The sequence below is a fragment of the Pollicipes pollicipes genome, unplaced genomic scaffold (genome assembly GCF_011947565.3).
Source record: "Pollicipes pollicipes isolate AB1234 unplaced genomic scaffold, Ppol_2.1 Scaffold_4002;HRSCAF=4701_pilon_pilon_pilon, whole genome shotgun sequence".
In the NCBI taxonomy this organism is placed as follows: domain Eukaryota; kingdom Metazoa; phylum Arthropoda; class Thecostraca; order Pollicipedomorpha; family Pollicipedidae; genus Pollicipes; species Pollicipes pollicipes.
In genome coordinates this window covers 18,528,608-18,549,555 of record NW_023596420.1, presented here as the reverse complement: position 1 = coordinate 18,549,555, position 20,948 = coordinate 18,528,608, and the positions used below count along the sequence as shown (strand labels likewise).

The following is a 20,948-nucleotide window of genomic DNA, read 5'->3' as shown; positions in this document are numbered from 1 at the left end:
TGGCCATACCGCACAACAAGGGAGTTGAAAATCATCCTAATACGTCAACATTATATTCGATATAGTACGTACGGGATATCACGAAGCAAGAGATGTACAGAGGAAACTAAATGGCCTCATCGGATCATGGGCTGATCATCGGCATCCGACTGTTCATTAGATCTATGGAAAAGAACGTGTGGCGCAAGCTGATTCAGCACCAGCCTGCGCACTTGCGCCAAGTTGACCGTCACTGTATACTGCCAACAAGATAATGCATGATCCAGCATGAAAATAATGTTTTTTAGTATTTCTCTGCCCCAATTGCACAATAATCTTCTACACCAAGTTGAATTTTGCCGAACAACGTAAATCTGATCCCAACTAGGCATTACAAATTATGGCCAAGATATTGGGTGTGTCACCGTCATTTTGTGCGAGAGCTATCGATTGGCAGCGTCACGTTGGGCATGCCCTTTGGTCGCACCTCGTAAATTATTCGTATCAAGAACATAAAACAGACGACACCAGCGAGCACGGCCTCGGCGAACCATCTCCTGTCGAGCCGATCCGATAAGACGAACGCAGTCCGTCGGGGGCGACGCCGCCGCCGGGCACCGCTCGGCCACTGTGATTCATGGCGCGGTATCTGGCTCGGCGACGTGGCCGGCGACGCCGCGAGCGTGGCAGAGTGATGGCCCGTCCCGGTGGGCGCGACGAGATGAACCGCACGAGCGGACTGCCTCGCTCTCCACCGCGCGCGCTCGCCGAACCTCCCGACGCCCGACTGATGGATCCGGTCAATATCCTGTTACAGATCCTGGTCACGGTCCAGGTGGAGGTCAAGCCTATTCGGATGTGTCAAACGTATCGAACTTTCTGATATTTTTGTTACATCCAGATTCCGGTCTCCGTCCGGTGACGTTTTATGAAACCATCGCAGTCTCGTTCCCGGTGCTGCTCCAGGTTTTCGTAAGGTTCACATTCGGTCCTGATGTTCTTGCCAGTTGCTCCGCGCAGCCCCGTTTCTGATAATCACCCAGCATCGGTGATACCACGGATCTCGGCATAAGTCCCAGTTCTGATCCTGGCACCGCCCAGGAATCAGATCTGGATCAAGAGCCAGCAGCTGGCGAGGCATGTTAGCCCACATGTGTCCCTGTCCAGTTGCCGGTCTTAGTTTTCGTCCCCATCCGTCTCAGCCGAAACAGTTGCTGAAGCATGCTCCCCTCAGTCATACATAGCCACTTACCCAGCTTGCCCGGCCGTGTGGAGGCCCAGCACAGCCTTGTCAGGACCTGTAGGCAAAGGCATCTTATTTAATTTGGACTCTTCAAATACTTAATGCTTTGTTGATGCCTTGTATCAATCGCAAGATAAATGCTGTTGTATCAAGAGAAAGACGGCTTATGCCTGTTGCTCGTAAAGCAATTTGCCGAATATCATTTCGGGCCGGGTTCTTTCCATTGACCATCTAAACGCCACCAACAACCATCATACAACAGCAATATTGATATATATATATATATATATATATATATATATTCCCACGAAAACGGTGCGTGAATAACAGGATTCTCCACTCTGAATTCATTCACTGCTGTTTCCATTCTCAGCCTAGTTGATATGCCAATGTCCCACTTTTGACGTAATCGCTCCGAGTCCGACATGCATGGGGTGAGACTGCTCCTGCGCCGGCGGGGAGCTGCTGAATATTTCGCCCTGCTTCCTGCTCGCGCCCACCGAGCCGCATGACCCAGGTGCTGCTCCGGCTGCGAAGCCGGTGTTCCGGGTGACAACGGCATTTGCATTCCTCGGTGGCCCCGGGCGTTCGGTTTCAGTTGCTGCGTGTGCGACTGTTCTCCAGAATCAGTTTCACGGGAGACGGAGGCCGCCTGCATGCTTGTGAACAGGTGCACCAGCGGTATGGCTGCCCGGACTGGTGAGCTGAACTGTTGGTCTATCACGCCCAGCACATCGAACGGGCAGGCTGCCGCGCCTGAAGAACCTGCTACTGATGTGAGTGCACAGTGCTGCTAACGTGGAAAAATAACATTGACAGCAGGAACCGTCACTATTTTTTCTAACCAAAACTTCCGGAGTGTGCTGATGATATTTCATTAAAGGGAGTGTCCCACCTCTGGGACATATTTCAAAAGCATGCTTTTGGGAAAACTTAGGACTAGTCAGTCTAATAAAAGCACTGGGGAATGCCACTACAGCAGGGTCAAGACAGAATAAAGATATCGATTTTAATTATTTTCGAGTCCAAATTAAGCTGTCAACGTTTTCGGCAGCATTACAACAACAGCACCACACTTGTTCCATGCAGTCGCGATCACCATCGTCATTACAAGCACCGTGCGCACCTCTGCTGGTGCAAATCAAAGAACGTTTGTGATTGGTCCAGCGGGGAAGGGCCTGTCAACGAGAATTTGGCTGATTGAAATTTGAATCAGTGTGTCGCATGGATCATGTACTAATCCCATCCCTAAAGCCGAAGTACGCCCTCGAAAGGAGCCACTGTGTTAAACGCCATAGGGTAGAAATCAAAGCCATAGTATAATGTTCCGTTGAATTCGCGGCATCATGGTTCTGAGTTTGCATATGTCTTTGTCTAAACAGTGTTTCAAGTGTTCGCAGCATTTATCATGCAAACATTTTGACGCATTATGTGTTCCAAACATTGCGGAAGACACGTCGGAAAAAGGAAGGCGAGTGAAATGCATTGCTTTCATAACGGTGAGCAGGTTCGAGAAAACTGGTAGTACTAATCAAATCGTACGCGTGTGATGTAACAATAAGCAAAAGCACAAAAAATGGATACTCGCTTTAAAGTGAATGTTCCACATTTGAAGATATTAAGGCAAGCAGCATATATGATGAAACGAAGTAACTTGTGAAAAAGACCAATCTCGACGACATAATTTAATTTCTTATTGATTATTCTCATCCGTACGTCATCGTGTGATTACGTCATGGGACGTCTTTATGACGTCAGTCGCTGCCGGACTGACCGCGTCAGAACTGCCACTGTGACGGACGGGCTGTAGCACTAAGTGCCACCGAAGTGCTACCACTAGCGCTAGCGAAGTCCTACCACTTGTAGCACTTCTTTGGCGGAACTGAATATCGTGATGTGCTCGTGTTTTGGCCTTTTCTAGTGGTTTTCTTGCATAATCGTCCGTAATTTTATGTTGTTTTCTTGCATTCGCATGCTCGGTTATGGCGCTATATTAACTTTTTCAATCATCCATCTTATTTCCGCCATAACTCGTACCCCTGTCCAAGTTCATGTATCATATCGCACAAAACGTAATAAGTGTTCGAAGCTCGGTTGAGGGCCAGCTGAAGTCCGCTGATGCCAGAAATCGTGCTGACGAACGCCAGACACGAAGATCTCACTAATATTGTTGTGGCCTTGAGTTCTACATGGTCAGTGAAGTGGCAGCATTCACATGACGTTTTTTATGATGCCATGCATGCCTGAGTGAACCTGAAATAGTGTGCACGAAATGGTCCTCACAAGTTCGCAGGCGTCAAGCTCAGAACCCATGGGGTGTTAAGTTTAAGAAGGGAAGGCTGGGACCTGCTCTGAATGATCTTTAAAGCTAAAAAACTGATTACCCCAACAGGCTGTCTCAACTTGAACTGACGATTCCAGTTCAAAACCCCATACAATTGTGGACACTGCTTTTAAGTTAGATGTCTCATTTTTTCCATCTTGCTGTAGTAATCCATGGTGCTTATCAAAGGTCCGACAGGGAAAGGCCAAAACAGGATAAAAGGAAGGAGATCAATTTAGCATGTGCGTCTTTGAAACTGTCCTTTGACCCATTCATCTACTTGTGTGTGCCAAGCAGTGCGAAGGTGGTTTTCAAGCAAGAAACGTCATTGCTAACGGTTCATGGTATACATTGATACCTAATGTTAAAAAGGAGCATCGTACATCAATTGCCGTTTTTAAGACAGAACATATCGTAAATAATCGTAAAACAGATCATCTAAACACTTACCTTGGAACTTAAACAACTACGATATCGAACATCCGAGCGCCGCAAACACACAGCAACCGCGACCCCGGCGCCATTGCTTCGCGTGGCCACAACGTTACTGCGCATCAAGAACTATACAAATGCACGGGGCCAAGGCAACAAGAATCCAATGAAATATGTTTCTTGCGTGTCCAAACAGTCTTCCGTACTGTTTGTAGATTGATCGACATGGGGGGGGGGGGGGCACATATGACGTCTCTGGGTGGGGAATGAAAAGCAAAATGACAACTTGGCGGCGAAACAAAGCTTTTAATGCGGTACATAGGTATATATGTCATGGGACATGGACGCCACTGGGACACTGGGTTGAAGGAGATAGGTTGGGAAGGTTAGGTTAGGTTAGGTTAGGTTAGGTTAGGTTAGGTTCGGTTCGGTTCGGTTAGGTTAGGTTCGGTTCGGTTCGGTTCGGTTCGGTTACGTTAGGTTAGGTTAGGTTAGGTTAGGTTAGGTTAGGTTAGGTTAGGTTAGGTTAGGTTAGTTGAAGCTAGGTTCTGGTTTATTCTGGTCTGGCTGTTTCACAAACTTACCTGCACGCGGTAAGACACGTATGCCATTGCATTATTACTGTTACCTTGGCCCGTACTATTTTATTGTTCTTGATGTGCAGCAATGGTGTGACCACGTGCCGATAATTTACCAGTGGCGCTGGGCAATTAAGGCTGTCGAGCGTGTGCGGTGCTCGGGAGCTCGCTATCGTAATTCAGGGAGCTAGAATTGCTTTTTAACTAGGGTGGGAGTGAAAAAAATCCATGGCAAAAAGGCCGTTCAGGAGTGAAAAAATCAAGTCACAAAAGATGGAACTTATGAGCGCGTGACTGATGCTTCAGCAAACAAAGACATCTATTTCAAGTTGGCATGGACGTAGTATCATAAATCTGACAAAAAAATTGGTTTCTAACATCTTAAGCCGTTAAAGTGAAACAGAATACATTAAAGCACAGTCATTTCATGACAGTGTAATGAGCATGAACAATTATACACACACATAATTTGATGCTGTACTCTGCACTTCCCTTCCACGGCACTTTAACACAAAGCAAAGCAAAGGAATTCAGTAAGAAAATAACAGAAAATTCAACAAACATAAACACTCAAACAAAAAACCTTGAACACCCACACATCAGCCCATCACCAAGTCAAACACAATAGACATACCTTTGGCTTTTGTTAAGATGCGGTCAGGGAAAACAAACATTTTGTCATTGTTTCTTACAAAACATCAATGCCTATTCCGTGAAAGTAGCCTCACTGTGCCTAACATAAAGAGGCCTTACTTCATATCATCCTGTCTAACCTGTTTGTACCACAGCAGCAGTTGTGAGTTACTGATTCTTGCACAATTCCTATTGCCACTTGCCATGCACTTAACCAACTTAACCTAACTTAGAGTAACCCATACGTTGTACATCATCCCAGCTCGCCTATCTGTTGACAGCAGCACTTGTGATAAAAACGTGATGTAGCAAATTTTTGGCTGACTTCAACTTGCATTTTCGTTCGGTTCATTTGTGTATGCTTGTTGACATCAGACAAAGTTAACGACACACACAAATCAAAATATTTGATATCACTTTGAACAAGTTATTTTGATTGCCATGGTTAACCTATGTCAAGGGCAATAATGGGTATGCTCCACAAAACAATATCTCTTCTCCAAAAGTAACATAACCTTTAGGTGACCATGCCAGTATTGCCGCTTGCCTTTTCAGCTGCAGCAAAGGCATTTATTTAGGCTTGTTTATTCATATTTAATGACAAAGTCTGACATGTTGGCTACCCATTTTAAATGGGATGGTCTGACTATTTGTTACATACTAATATTTACCTCGTATTGTAATTGCTATGCAGCTCATAGTATCCCTGTGTTAAAAATATAGTGCATATATACCGTAGTCATTTGCCAGTCAGCAAACCATGACAACTATAGAAAACATCTGGTTAAAACAACCATGGGGGACCACTTCAAGAAATTTGGGGCAAGTAATCAGGAATGTGGAACCAAATAACCCCATTGCATGCCTTGTGTCATCATAATTTGTCCTATGACATAACTCGACTGATTGAAACCGAAAATGGCTAACTTTGGTTACCAATGATGTGTTGAAAGCAGGTAAGGTAAGCAATTGCTTGGTTCACAGGAGGCTTACTGGTTTCTTCCTGCTCCCTCAAGACAAAAAGTCGTGGTCTTTTGCGTGGTCTGCTGGCAGACAGAGTCATCCACTCACCCCCCAAATATAAATCTCAATCATGCCCAACAACCTACGAGATGAGAATGCGAAACAAGTAGGAGGTGTGCATGATAAACATCTCCAGAGGGTAGAATTTCGCCAGCAAACACTTCTGTGTTAGCTGCGTCAGGTCTGTCCCAAAGCTCTGTATGGCAGCATTAGGATGGCCTTGTCAGGTAGCCTGGTGAGTCAGACACTCGAAAGACTTAGATTTATCATTATTGAGCACCGCCATGAACCAAGAGAACAGTTAACGAGGGTATACCAGGGCAAAAATGGCGGTAAAAATAAGTTCCGTGCTTCAAATTGTCTCCTTCATTCCCTGTGAATTGTTTAGTCTTGGGTGCATATCAGATATGTTAGCGCGGCTGGCGAATTAATCCAATTTATGTGTGAAATACGCATAAGTTTGCAGTTGGAGAATCTTGCAGAAGGATTGGCCAACAGTTTAAGCAGCAGATGGTACCTCTAAAGGCAATCTAAAATAAAGGAAGAATAAAGTGACATCACACTCGTATGATACCAAGAAAAATAAAAGCGGTGAAATGAATATAAAGACCAATACTTCTCTGGCAAAATTTTGTAATTGGCGGATCTCACTTAAAATCTGTTAAAATAAGTGCTCAAATGGTGATATCATCTTGTAGATTTATCTTGGAAGACATTTCTTGAATCCTTCTCTTGAGCATTTCGGGAGTGATGCGATTTAGTAGTCAAGTTCCCTCGGGGAAAAAGAAATACGTGGAGCAAAATTATCTACCAGGCCTTGCTGGTGTTTGCACCAGGCTCTGCTTTCGTGGTGTGGTGGTGTGACGCAAAAATAGGGGATGCGTGAAAACCTTGCATTTGACACACAGCTACCGATTGTAATGCATTTTGTAAACAAACCAAACTTAATGCATGCAAGCGGCTGGAGTCGCTGGGGCTCTCGGGCTTGAAGCTGTGCATGCATAGACATGATTCAGATGTAGGTGAGGCAAAATACATCCATAGGTTTCCAGGTTCTGTGGAGCCTCGTTTATGCTTGGTGGTTTCAAGTGAGCTTACTTTTGGATGACATCTGAAAACCTCAGAAAGGGAAATAGGGGTTTGGCATGTGCGATGAGACAATATCATGCGGTAGTGAAAATTTCACATTAAATATGGGTAAAAGGAGTGAAGATTCCTTCTCATGGGGTGTTGCTTTACACCCAAAGTCGGCAATTCTACGACACTGCCGTGGTTATTAAAGTTCGAAGGTAGGAACATGAATCTACCTGTTATATTATTATGATATGTTTTTTATGTTATTTATGATATGGTATATGTTATTTATGACATGTCCGCCTTAAACACGACGAATGATGTACAATGCCCTTTTTAACATTAGGTAGTAATGTATACTACACCTTGCCGACGTCTTCTTTCTTCGTCATAATTTAAGTACATCATCGTAACGTGCACGACATAGATTGAGAGCTCATTGACGGCCGTTATATCGGAAATCGTGCTCATAAACGCCACATATGAACGCCTCGACAATGATATTGGTCTTGGCCTTTATCACCGGACGGCTTGTGAAAGTATTTGAATGACGTTATTGTAACATCATGAATGTCAAGGTGGCATGGAAACACTCCTCCCCCCCCCCCCCCCGATATACTTTTCCCCATTTTCGTGGATATATGGCTCAGAAAGAAGAGGGGCTTAGGTCTTAAGAAGGGCAGGATTGCGGACAGCACCGAAAGGTCTTCAAGATGGCTATTTTGGTGTCAAAATCCCATCTAAATGTGGAACACTCTTTTCACTTTCATCTTCACCTGGGTCTGAAGCTGCGCATCAGAAACGGAAGCCCCAGGCCGGAACCCCCACACCACGAGACTGGCAGCGAAGAAGACAAGGACGTGTTGTTCACCGATTGGAAGGAGTTCGCGTCTGAGTTGCCTCTGGACCTCAGTGCAACCACGGTGGTGAAAGCGACATCAAGGGACGTGGATCCAGCAACTCGAACCTATCACAAAAGATCAAGATTTTTAAGCAACGTGGTGACTAACAATGACCTCTCATGAAATGCAGCGACTGATTTTTACAGTTTTTTTTTGTTGAAAATGTGCGACCTACCTTTGCTCTGTTCATCCGCTTCTTGGACGGGAAGATAGTTTCTGTCTACCCGCGAGGAGCTTCACATTGCTGACGTCTTTTTCCAGTAGGACGGCGCCCCCTCCCCGACCACTCAAGAGTTTATCGCTGAACCCTGCTGTTTCACTAAAAATAGCCGGTGGTCATCTGATCTGAGTCCCCTGCAACTCCGCGTTTGAAATGCAATGTGAGAGGAAGCATACCGGTCTCGCCATCACAAGTTATCATGTCTATCAAGTTATCACGTCATTCGGGTATCATGTCTAGACGTGCTGAAGGACGTCATTCGGGTATCATGTCTAGACGTGCTGAAGGACGTCATTCGGGCTTCATATGAGAAGCTGTCAGTAAACACCACGGGGAGCAGTATCCGTCAGTGGAGCAGTGTCCAAGTGTTGTGGTTCAGGCTGCTGGAGGCCCTATCACTCACGTGTTTCAATGCAGGATTGCCAAAACAATTCACCTCTCAGCTAACAATGCAAAGAAGCAGTTGCTGATTATGCAGAAATTCAGTACACACGTTCCCTATCGTATATTGATGCAGCATGCAAGGCCGTGCAAGCCATCATTCAAAACATGACGTTCATAATCCTTATGTTTTTTAACATGTAGTCAGAGTTGGGAGCATGCCTCTTGGGGAGAGAAGCGGCAGTCGGTGTATGAGTTCAAACGAAGCTCTTGCAAAGGTTTCACTTGGAAACCGCATGTAAAGGTGTAGGTGTTATCTGTAACTAAAAACAGACTGATTCAACGCCAATTGACGCTTTTGAAAATTGCGCTTTGTGAAAACAGTACAATGCGTCACACTGCAGTCTTCGACCACATCATCATCCGCTGTCTGCATGCCAGCGACTTGCCCGGCTAACGGGTGAAACATGTTGCCACGGGACTGGAGCGTACGCTCCGAGGACAGTCGGATTAGCCGTCCGAGACACCGGCAGACGTCTGCACAGCGCCCACACGCACGTCTTTCCATCGCCGGCTTCTCGTAGCCGGATCATCGCTGCGCTGCCTAACCGCGGTCTTTGATCATCTATCCGACGCGCCGGGCGTGATACGCGGCGCCGTCAGGTACATCCCCATCGCACCATTCCCCGGGCACTTCCATCAACGCGGTGCAAGTCTTGAAATGCCACTCATCTCTTGCGATCTCACTCGGACGTGTCCGGAATCCGATCCAAGCTGCGTCTCGCGCTGCACTGCACCACGTGTCCACAGCGCACGCCCCCGCAGCCGCGGCAGGCTGAGGCGCCTCCGCTAGCCGGGCTCAGCGGGCTAGCTGCAGACAGGCTGGCGCTGACCGCCCGGGGCGAAAACTCTGCTGTCAGGCCAAATGAGGCGACCCGGTTGGACTATCCAGACGTTTTACAACTTTCAGGCAGGTGTGTAGGAGCTTTCCAATCCTGAGGAGTGTGCAGGAGCTGCCGGATCCGGCAGGAAAGACACCAACAACATGGAGACTTTGCAAGCACGCCCGTATATAGCCAAGCGCTGGCCGTGCATCGGAATTCAGAATATTTTCATCACACTTGCTACGCATTGTGCACGAGCACGAACAATGCCCGATGCGAATCACATCCCGGAACCTTCGCGTGCCTCCATCAGCAGAAGAACGTCCCCAATGACAGCGGAAACGATTCAGGTTCGTACGACGGACATTTCTAGCTCAACCCACCCGAAAACGGCGCGGGCACGTGCGCAGCCACCGTCGCCACTTCATCTGAGAAATGTCCTCCTCACGAGGTATGGCGACAGGACCTATATTTAAACCCGTCGGCCCAGATGACGGGCCTGGCCTTTTCTGGACGTCCTCTCGCATGAGAGGAGGCCCAATATGTCTGTCTGGGCGCCGCGTTCATAAAATCGAGTAGAGCTGCCAGCTGTGATAATGGAGTGGGCTGGGCCAATGCAGTGAGGCGCCCCATAAAGGAGGCTCCCAAGCTTTGCGTCGCCTCGAAGGGTATTATTTTGTTGTACGCTCTACTCCTGGAAGATGTCCGCTGACCAGGTTCAAGTCTGACCTTGGCAAGGCTGTTAACATCACGCCAGCTTCTGGGGACGTTGCAAAGGGGGCTCATAGCCCCTCCCTGAGAAGAACGCTGTAAACTTTATATTGAGCAGCTTCGCAGGAGACCCCCTGGCATATGAAAATAGGGAACTTGGCTCCTTCTAAGGCAAACTATGGGTGGACGCGTGCGCTGGGTCAATGGTCAAAGTCATGGGCTCTCGCTCATAATCGGCGAGTGGGAGAGGGAGCAGGGGAGCAGGAAGGATAGTATGTTGTGGGAATTCCTTTCATACCAAGCCATAAGTGTTGTCACAAATTTCAGGATTGTTGGGTGAATACGCTCCAGCCGTCCATCAGTTGACACGGCCTCCACCCCGGGTTTAAAAACAGCTCTGCTCACTCAAATCCTGACAAGCAGGTGTCTGATCTTGCTGCAGCCTTAGAGGAGTGGAGCAAACGCCACAAAATGTGCATGCAGCTTGAGGGGAGGGTTTTTTGTTTCTCAGACATTTTTCTTCGATCGTCAAATCGTTGCCGGGCAAAACCTGCGAAAATTTTGCGTTGCTCTTGTTTACTGCTAGTCACTGTCATACTCTAGAAACACCTGTTGCCAAACACCCATGAACCACCTGACAAACGAAGCATCCGGTCGGTCATGCCAGTTCAGGTTGGCGCGAGGGCTGAACCCCCGTCCTTCGTCACATTGCGGGGGTGAGTTGCCGCCGCTCCACCGGCCGCGCGGGAAGGCCGGCATTAGGCCGGCGCCGGTGTAAGAGCACGTCTCAGTGTGGCGGGCATTGTTTGATCCCCGCCTCGGACGGCGCCGGCCAAATCCAGATCTCTGCCGACCCGCTCTTAAGTGCCATCGAAGCCCCGCACGCCGAGCGCTAACTTCAAACGGAAAGTTGGTGAGACTCGGCGACAATCCTCCAGCTCCCGTAGAGTCTTCCGAATAGCTGCTACCGACTGTCTCGGGGGAGGGCGATGAGGAGTGTTCTGCAGCGCTGGCCAATCCCCGCAGCTCGGCGCGCGGCAAGCAGACCTCAGCCGCTTCAGAATAGATGATTTAAATTAGCATTATTACACCATTGCGTCGGTGGATGTAGGCATTAGGCATTGCACAAGTATCTACATGCATCGAAGGGACGATGTCGGGGTTCCATGATCATGAATCATATTTCCATACCGTGAGTAGGCGCGAGCATGGTGTCACTTTATTGTGGCGTCTTGCAATGCCCCAGGCTATTTTCATATCAGCTTTAAACATATACAGAAGGCAAGACAATGCGCTCAAGCGGGTAACAACGGATATAGACTTGTTTAGTGGGGTCGCTTGATTAACCTATTGGATCCATAAGTTGTTCAGGTTATTAGCGAGGAACATTAGTCACACCGATAAGACAGTAGTATTAGCCTTATTCCTGGGAAAAACCTGGAGAATGGAAATATAATTAGATTGATATTTCGGCAACATGCCTTTCTCGAAACAATAGCAGAAGTTCCGTTGTTGCCGAAATGTTAGCCTAACGCTATCTCCATTCTCCCGGTTTTTCCGAGGAATAAGGCTAACACTATTGTCTAACCTATTTGATCCATTGAATTACGCGCTGTTTTCAATTAAATGCATACGATTAAATCAAATCACAGAGTGCTGCGTGTGTGTGTGCGTGTGGTGGATGACCTTGAGAAGTCTTAGAACTCGATCAGAGAGACTGTCACTTTTGTAGGAGTTCCTCTTGTCTTGTCTGTTGTCTGACTCGAATCTTCCACATAAAACTATTTCTTTATCCTCGGGATCTGCGAAAAGACAGCTTTTGCAGAAGATCGTACCGTTGCCTGTCTCGCTTCCTGACCAACGACACCGGGGCTGTGTGTACATTTCGAACGTGAGCGCGTGCCTCAGGTGGCACTATGAAGCGGAAACACTTGCCTTGCGGTCGGCTGACCTGTTTTTGTTTCATCAGCGCCGAGGCTTGCCGCCGCCTAGAGACCGATCGGCGGCCAGCCGGCTTCATCAGTCTTCGGAGAAGTGAGTCGAGGCAAAACAAATAACAGAGTCGTGTCTGGACGCGTTCCTAGTCAGCGTAATTGAATGACTGCTCTTAATGTCGTTTGGGTTGATTAACAACGCAGCCGAGTTAGTAAATAGAACGTGTGCGCCGCCAGCCAAGCGTACACTTCCATAAGAAGAGATATGGGTGCTGCGCCAAGGCAGACCGTTCGGCAAAACCTGCTGGGAAAATATTCAGCGATTTAAAGACAAGCTGCTCTGAACCTGTCACATGCTTTCAGGAGCATTGCCAATGTGATCTTGTAACGTTAAATTGAACCTTGTCCATCGACAAGTAGAAATGTTGCTAATCACATGATATTCAAAGACCTTGGCACAAGGTCGTTCAAACAACAATTTGAATTGCCGCACGGGCAGTTTTCCCCCATGTGAAAGCGTTTGATACGTTGCAGTCTCCAGCAGCAGGAACGTTGCTTTTGGTTTTAGTCGTCCCGTGCTGCGCAGCACGGCTGTGCACTTTCATTATGGCAATGGGATATATCCATTAAAGCAAGCATTCCGCATCCGTATGGGGTTTTGAACTGAGATTGCCACTTTCAAAATCACTTAGCGCAGTTCAAAGTCATGCCCTATTTGAGACTCAAAACCCTTTTGTTTCTGATCTTGACGACCGCTAACTTGTACAGCCCGTTTCGTGCAATTATTTCAAGGTCACCTAGGCATGCATGACGCTATAGAAATACCACGCGAATACTGTCACCTCATTGATCATGTGGAACCTAAGGTCAGGAAAAATATTTAAATGACCTTTCATGGGTGTAATGCGTTCAATGCAAGTTTCAAACACGAATGACGTTTTGTGCTATATAATGCAGGAAGTTGGGCCGCGGCGCGAGACATGACGGAAGTAAGACTGGGAATCGAACAACAAGATTAGCGCCATGCCCGAGCATGTGAATGCGAGATGACAGTGTAAAACCACGGACAAATATAAAAGAACACCACGAGAAAAGACCAAAACATGAGCACATGGTGGTGCTCGGTTGGTACACCCGCCCCAGTGTACCCGGTTTGGTACAAGCCTCTCGGCAGGTTGGATTACCACAAAGCAGTTAGCCCGTCCTTTACAGTGGCAATTCTGACACGGTCAGTCTGGCAGCAACTCAACGTCATAAAAATGTTTCATGACATAAGCAAACGATGACATATTGAGCAGCATACTTATTTTAATCGGGAATTTGTTAAAGCATAGAGCAGTTTAAACACTTAAAAGCAAACCAATAATTACGAGTGAGCTCATTTCATACATGATGAAATATCTTCAAATGACGGAGACACAAACCGAGTTGCTTGTTGTCCTTGCATCGGCGCTTCAGTCTTTTAGCGCGGGATTCACGATCAGATCCAAGCACAAGCGCAATTTTAAGTGCGCTCGCGATCTGTTGCTTTTGTCGCTTAGTGTGCAGAGCTGAGCAAGTCATTCACACCGACCAAACAAGGTATAGAGCGGGAGGGGATGAGTCGGCAGGCGTCCGGCCGACGACTGACTCGTGGGGAGCGATCAGGAGTTGATGACTGAAGAGAAGGCCGATGATCAACGAGTGCCGGTCCCATCTGGTGTTCTGAGCACCAAAACATTAACATGATGGGATCGTAAGAGCCATGCCAGACTCCTGGAGTAAGCGTGCCCTTATTGACGACGTCCCAGGCTTCCCTGCACCCCGGATGTTATTCAGCTGCACCAGCCAGAGCTTTCTCGAACTTCCAACACCCTCTTCACTCGAACCAGACCACCATACTAGTTGGCCAGCGGCAGCGGACCCCAGTCAAACTCACTCCCTCGTGGCACGCCCACCAAACGTGGCCGTGACTCAGCGAAAACAATGTGCGTTACCCGAGACCGGCGATTCGCCTTCGATTTGTCTTCGAGTCATAACGATGGGTGGGTACTGGACTGGAAAACGGACCCGTCCTCAATTAGTTAACAGCACACTACACAGAAGCCATGTATAACCCGCGCGTCGTACTGCTGCAGCGCGGGCAGCCGAGTGTCGGGGTGGGCCAGCGGCAGCACCAGGTCGTCGCTAACCTCCGCGGAGCCTTGCCGCCACCTTGACAAGGTCAGAAGTGCAAACGTTGGTGCTCTAATAAAACAAAAATGAAGTGGAGGCGAGTGCGCGCGCCCTTACGTGTGATGAACAATGCTGACAGCGCGGCCCTCCTGCCTTTCAAGCAGCATCGGCGCGGGTCTGGCCGGCTGGTAGGGGGCTGGGTAGCGCACGGGAGCGGCCGCCAGGGAGCGCAGCGACGAGTGGTTCCGCCTGGCTGCGGTGGTGTCCAGGGGCGCAGCCAGGGCCTCGGCAAGAGGGGGAGCGCAAATTTGAGAGATGGTCCCTGATGATAAAGCTCTTCCCCCCCTCAAAAAGGGCACAAAAATTGTGAGATCCGAATCCGCACTTGTTAATAAGAGCATGGTTTCCTTTGTTTACTAGCACTTGTACCTTCTATAGCTGGGACGGAAGTCAGAAGCTACCGCAAGATCAATTCTGTTTAAATTTTTAGTTCATTTAACTCAAGAAATCAAGCGTTAAACCAGGAATAAGCCATCGGCACTGTTTATTTTACGCCGAGCGGCGGCCAACAGGTTGACGAGAATCTGGTGGTGGAACAGAATGAGTGGAGGAAGAATTTCTGTTTTTCGTGTCGCTGTAGCTGTTCCTCCGACCGGACGATGGCCTAATTTTCTAATGCCCCAGTCCAATCTTTGAGCAGCGCAAATTAATTTTGAAAGACTTTCGGAGCATTATTTTACGACGACCGTCGCTGCGCAAGGTGTGCGCCGCCGGCGACCCCGGTCAATGCTATTCTCACTCCTGAGAGTGCGATCTCGCAGGCTCAGAACACTTCGGTGCAATTTGCTTCATTAATCGATGGTGAACGTTCTCCGGCAAGCATGGGCTGTCATTTTTTTATTTTTGAAGTCATTTCGACCCACTCCATTTAACACTGATGAGACACCTTACTTTTTGCGGGCCAGTGGTTCCTTGAGTAGAACACTGGCACATCATTGGTCCCGGTGAATGGCTGAATGGCCATTCTATCCCAACACGCAGGGTGCCTTCCGGCTACATGGGGCGGAGCCCTCATGGTCGATCCGGAAGGTCTTAGAGGGATATATCATATGACATTGGTACGCTCAATGACGCGGGAGGTCTTTTAGCCCGCAAAGTTGGCCTCAGGTCAAAGAAGGAACCGTGATTTGTACACACCTTTGATCGCCGCAGGTGGTCCAAAAACTAGCACATACTCTTCACTTTAGGTTAATGGGCCGAAGCGGAACTGGTGGCTGGAATTAGGTTGGAGGGCCCATCGTTTGATACTGGGGGTTCTGACTGACAGAGGGCCGTTCAATTGTCTCAATGTAAACTGTCATCATAAGTTATCATGTTTCCTTTCATTGTTTAAGTCCCCGGCCGACACAAGAGTCCTTCTGGCACTCGGGGTCTCGTCCCTGAATCCCGTTCCTATACGTCTCTGGTCCAAAAGAATAGAAAGCAACACCCGTGTCACCGCACATAAAACACCCCTGTTGTCCCCTGAATGTGGAACACTCCACTGCAATCCACGGCCGGTGCGGGCGGTGGGCGGCAACCCACGGCCGGTGCGGGCGGTGGGCGGCGACCCACGGCCGGTGCGGGCGGTGGGCGGCAACCCACGGCCGGTGCGGGCCATGGGCGGCAACCTACGGCCGGTGCGGGCCATGGGCGGCAACCTACGGCCGGTGCGGGCGGTGGGCGGCAACCTACGGCCGGTGCGGGCAATGGGCGGCAACCTACGGCCGGTGCGGGCGGTGGGCGGCAACCCACGGCCGGTGCGGGCGGTGGGCGGCAACCCACGGCCGGTGCGGGCGGTGGGCGGCAACCTACGGCCGGTGCGGGCGGTGGGCGGCAACCCACGGCCGGTGCAGGCGGTGGGCGGCAATCGACGGCCCCGCGGGCTGCGCACCTCGGGTCTACACTGTTACATTAACGGAACTTTACTTAAAAAATGGATCCTAAAATACAAAAGCTACACATCATTATACTCACAACTGCGCGTAAAACGCGTCTGTTTAAGTTTCGTGTCACTTCAAGGCATGATACAGAAAAGATGAGCATGTAAACCTGAACAAGTTCGATATTCCGGAAAATTTGACCTTTGGCGTGACATAATGGTTTCAAATATCAATCGAACAGCAAGAAAAGTAGTACCAATCGCAAGATCTTGCTAAGATGAACCCACAGGTGCTTTTTGCTAGACTTTATCTTTCCTAGTTTGGAAACGGCAAAGGGGTAGCGGGTCTCATCGCCCCCAGCTAGCATTACGCTTTACAAAAAAAAACGGCATATCAGGACGAGCTGGTCATTTATCACCTGCGTTCTCTCTTTCGATGTACCCGCCATGTCCATGTGCACTGAGTATGCACGCAATAAGCTAACGACCTGATGTTGCATTCGCGTAGTTCCCTATTCACTAGAGGGCTCCTATACTTAGGCTCAAGCCTTCCGAAATTTGCTGAGAAAGAAGGCAAATCACCAGAAAAACGCGTCCGTTTGGAGGTGTGCTTTTGAGGTGGGAGTCGTACATTCATTCTGATCAGCCTCCCTACAGATACACTCGAACAGTAACGCAAATGGCTCACTGCTATTTTGTCTGTGCTCTCTTCGGTGTTCCTCACCATTATTGAACGTGATAGGCGAGAAAGCCTTTGAAGTCACATTACTACGATGCCACTGCGCTATTACGCTTTCATTATAGGCCTTGGTGGCCTTGGCTGCCACCCCATCGCGCACCCGTATCAGCGAATGTTTTTTAACGCCTGGTATTTCGCGGACGTGGCGGTTCAGTAAGAAAATTCCTCTGATTTGGCTACCTGGCAGTAGATTTTCTCCAACAGTGGCGTTTTATAGGTACCGGAATAAATAAACGGGATGAAGTCATGTTTTGGCTATTCTGGGGAAGGCTGCGACATTTTACAGTGCTCAGCTCCACACCGGCAACTTGCAGAGCTACGCTGCTGATGTGGGGGCTATGTTCGCTGGTAAGGAGCTTCACTGTACAGAGACGTTGCTAAAGAAATCTCCCCCCCCCCCGCGGAGATTCTGGATCCGCGCCTGGTCCAAGGTCGCTGCACCTCTCGCAATATCTGCGCGCGTCGTCAGCTGTCCAGCGCGGGATGCGCGGCGGGCGGGTGTGGTTGCTGCTGCTATAGCACGAAGTGCGAGGAAGCGGGGATAGCGCGCTACCCTTGACAACCGCCGGAAGCAGCTGACCCGGCTGCAGGTGTGCGGCCGGCTGGCAGACCTGTGAGTGAGAGTGCGTCAGTGAGGCAGCGCCATGTTGGGCTGGCTGCTGTCGGTGCCGCTGGCGGTGGCCCGCTGGCTGCTGTCACCGATTCCGCTTGCGGTTCTGGTGGTCACCCTCGTGTACGCCTACTTTAGGTACACCAAAGACTTCGACTTCTGGCCCTCACGCGGCGTGCCTGGGCCGAAGGCTACACTGCCCTGGGGAAACGAGTATGGGATGCCGTTCATGGCGCCGATGGTCGAGTTCGAGCAGTGGCTCTACAGCGAGCACGGCGGCAAGAAGTACTGCGGCTACATGGAGATGAACCGGCCGGTGCTCTTCGTCGGCGACCCTGACCTGATCCGGGCCATCAGTATCAAGGACTTCGAGTACTTCTCCGACCGACGAGACTTTGGCGAATTAGAAGATATGAAGGGAGCTCTGAGCGCCGTCAACGGGGAACTGTGGAAGAGCACACGAGCCGTCATGTCGCCCACGTTCTCCGCCAGCAAGATGAAGGCCATGCACCAGCTGACGCTAGACAACGCTACCAACCTGAACAAGTATGTGCTGGAAGACATGCAGGAGAAGGGGGAGGTGGAGATGAAGGACGCATTCGGGCGATATACTATGGACAACATCGCCTCCTGCGCCTTCGGCGTTAACTGCAACTCTTTCGTTGACCCGAACACTAAATTTGCAACGAACGCCGCAAAGTTGTTCAGTCCTGGGATGCTTGGAATGCTCCGTAGCATTGCAATGTTAACCATCCCGCGCTCAATTGCTTCAAAAATCCCTAACCCGGACAAGGAAGTGTATCAGTTTTTCGGAGACGTCATCAACACAACCATCGCTCATCGGGAGAAGCACCCAACGTCCCTGCGAGACTTCCTGCAGCTGCTACTGGACACCAAGGACAAGGACGGCAATCGCGTGCTCAGCACCACCAGCATTGTCAGTCAGTCGGTGCTCTTCTTCTTCGCCGGGTACGACACGACGGCCACGCTATTGACGTTCGCTGCTTACTGCCTGGCCACCAGTCCCGAGGTGCAGCGTCAGGCGCAGCAGGAGGTGGACGATGTTGTAACCAACCACGGCGGTCAGCTGACGTACGACGCCGTGATGGAGATGTCCTACATGGACCGGGTGCTGTCCGAGACGCTGCGCATGTACCCACCAGCCACGCGGATCGAGCGCTTATCGACCAAGGACTACACTCTGCCCGGTACGAACGTCCACCTGCCCAAGGGCACGCTGGTGCAGATACCGGTATTCGTGCTCCACCGTGACCCGGACCACTACCCGGATCCGCTGCGCTTCGACCCGGACCGCTTCCTGCCCGAGGAGAAGGAGAAGCGTCACCCGTGCGCCTACATACCGTTCGGTGTCGGACCGCGTAACTGTATCGCCATGCGGTTTGCACTGTTCGAGGCGAAGGTGGCGCTGGCGACACTGCTCCGAAAGGGCACGCTGCTGCCGACGGAGAAGACGCCTCCACCTCCCCTTCCGCTTGACAAGAAGACGTTTATCACCGCGCCTGAGGGCAAGAAACTGCATTTGAAGGTGGAACTGAGAGCCAGTGACGACTAGGGTCAGTAATGACCTCGCAGCAGTGTCAGTCCAACGACGGGTCCACGCCCAGAGGGACGCTGATCAAATTAGCTGGACCTAGTTGCCCCGAGCCTTACATGGAATGCTCGCCATTTTAAGATATTGAATGTAGCATTAGATGTGAGCATTAGCATTAGATGACACGAAATCATTTCACTTACAAGTATTGGTACACTTTGAAGTGGAAAATGCCGCTTAGACAAGCAAAATTTCTATATTTTGTAATTCTGCTCAATATGTGATTGTTTTATTGCGTCATGGAAAGTTTGTATGACAGCGTTCCCTTGTGGTTTTTCAATCTCCTGAGAGATCGCAATATGGGCTGAAAGTGTTCTGTGAGCCAACTATCGTGATGTGCGCGTGTTTCGGCCCCTCCCCGTCGGGGTTCTGACATTTTTCCTTGAGTTTAAGACATTTATTTGCGCCCACATGTTCGGTTTTAACGCTATTCCTAAGTTGTCCCATTATGTTATTATTTCCTCAGTAACCGGGACGAAGCTAGAACGTCTTGTATGGTGTAGCATAAAATATAATTCGTGTTAGAAACATGTACATCTTGCTTAACACTGATTGGGAGCCAATTGACGACCGTTATAGCTGAAAATCGTGCTTACGAGCCCCAGATATGAACGGCTTGGTGATAATATCTGTTTTACCTTGAACATCGCATAGACAGTCGAGTGGCAGTACTTAAATGAGTTATGACATCATGAATGTCGTAGTAACCTTGAAGTACTCTGCACAAAATAGTCTGCACATCTTGGCGGGGGTGCAGCTCAGAAGTAAGAGACATTTTGGTCTCCAGAGGGGCAGGGCTTTGAGCGGTACTAAATGATCTTCAAGATAACTTTCAGTACATAAATCTGGTACAAATATGGAACACTCTCAGCTTCTGCACTACGGGAAAGTTTGACTTCAGTGGCGGAAGGACAAGGTGATTGAAAGCAGCAATGTAACATTCGTTGGTCTTCACGCTGCGTGAGAATGCTCATTCTTGGGGGACTGAACATAAATTTTCCAGTATACTAGGCATGGTGGTCTACGAGTCTGTCATGTATGAGTAAAACAATTGCAAGATGGGGCAGTGGCGGGGGCGGCATATCAAGGCCGACGGAACCACCAGATCGGATCACCCCTACATGAGCACTCAGGAGGTGAATGTAAACAATTCAATTTAAAAAAAAAATATATTGTGTCACCTTAAACGCAATTTAGATAAAATTTTAGCTCGATGAGTCTAGTGGCGTTCCACGTAATGAAAATGCTGTCACAACCTGTCACTGCAGAGCATCGACATGCTGTACCATTTCCAAACATGTACTCGGTGGAAATGAAATAAACCGCTGTTCATGACACGTTCTTTAAACTGAAAATGTTTGCAGCCCTGCCTAGTTCTGATTCCGATTTGGAGGATATGGTCGAGCCCGATTCTCCCGCCGGATACGTCGTGCAGGAGATGCACGCGTCGGCCGGCTCTTTAGTAGGACAGCCGTACACCCTGATTGCATTCGTCCACGCATTGTGTACGCCTATCAGCTGTTACTAAAATGTTTTCCTCAGTGACGTTTATTCACAAGATGGTAGACTTTATTAAGATCCCAGATGCGGCCGCC

At 49.2% G+C, this 20,948-nt stretch overlaps 1 protein-coding gene across 1 annotated transcript; it reads left to right on the top strand.

Annotated features, from left to right (window-relative positions):
* Window positions 1–17,615: 17,615 nt before the first annotated feature.
* Window positions 17,616–19,351, top strand: LOC119093827 (putative cytochrome P450 6a13). The gene has a single exon (XM_037216835.1). The coding sequence runs from the start codon at window positions 17,776–17,778 to the stop codon at window positions 19,312–19,314; it is 1,539 nt and encodes a 512-aa protein (XP_037072730.1). The 5' UTR covers window positions 17,616–17,775; the 3' UTR covers window positions 19,315–19,351.
* Window positions 19,352–20,948: the final 1,597 nt, after the last annotated feature.

Excerpts from the sequence above, each read along its gene's own strand:
- LOC119093827 (XM_037216835.1), top strand. The coding sequence starts at position 17,776 with ATGTTGGGCTGGCTGCTGTCGGTGCCGCTGGCGGTGGCCCGCTGGCTG.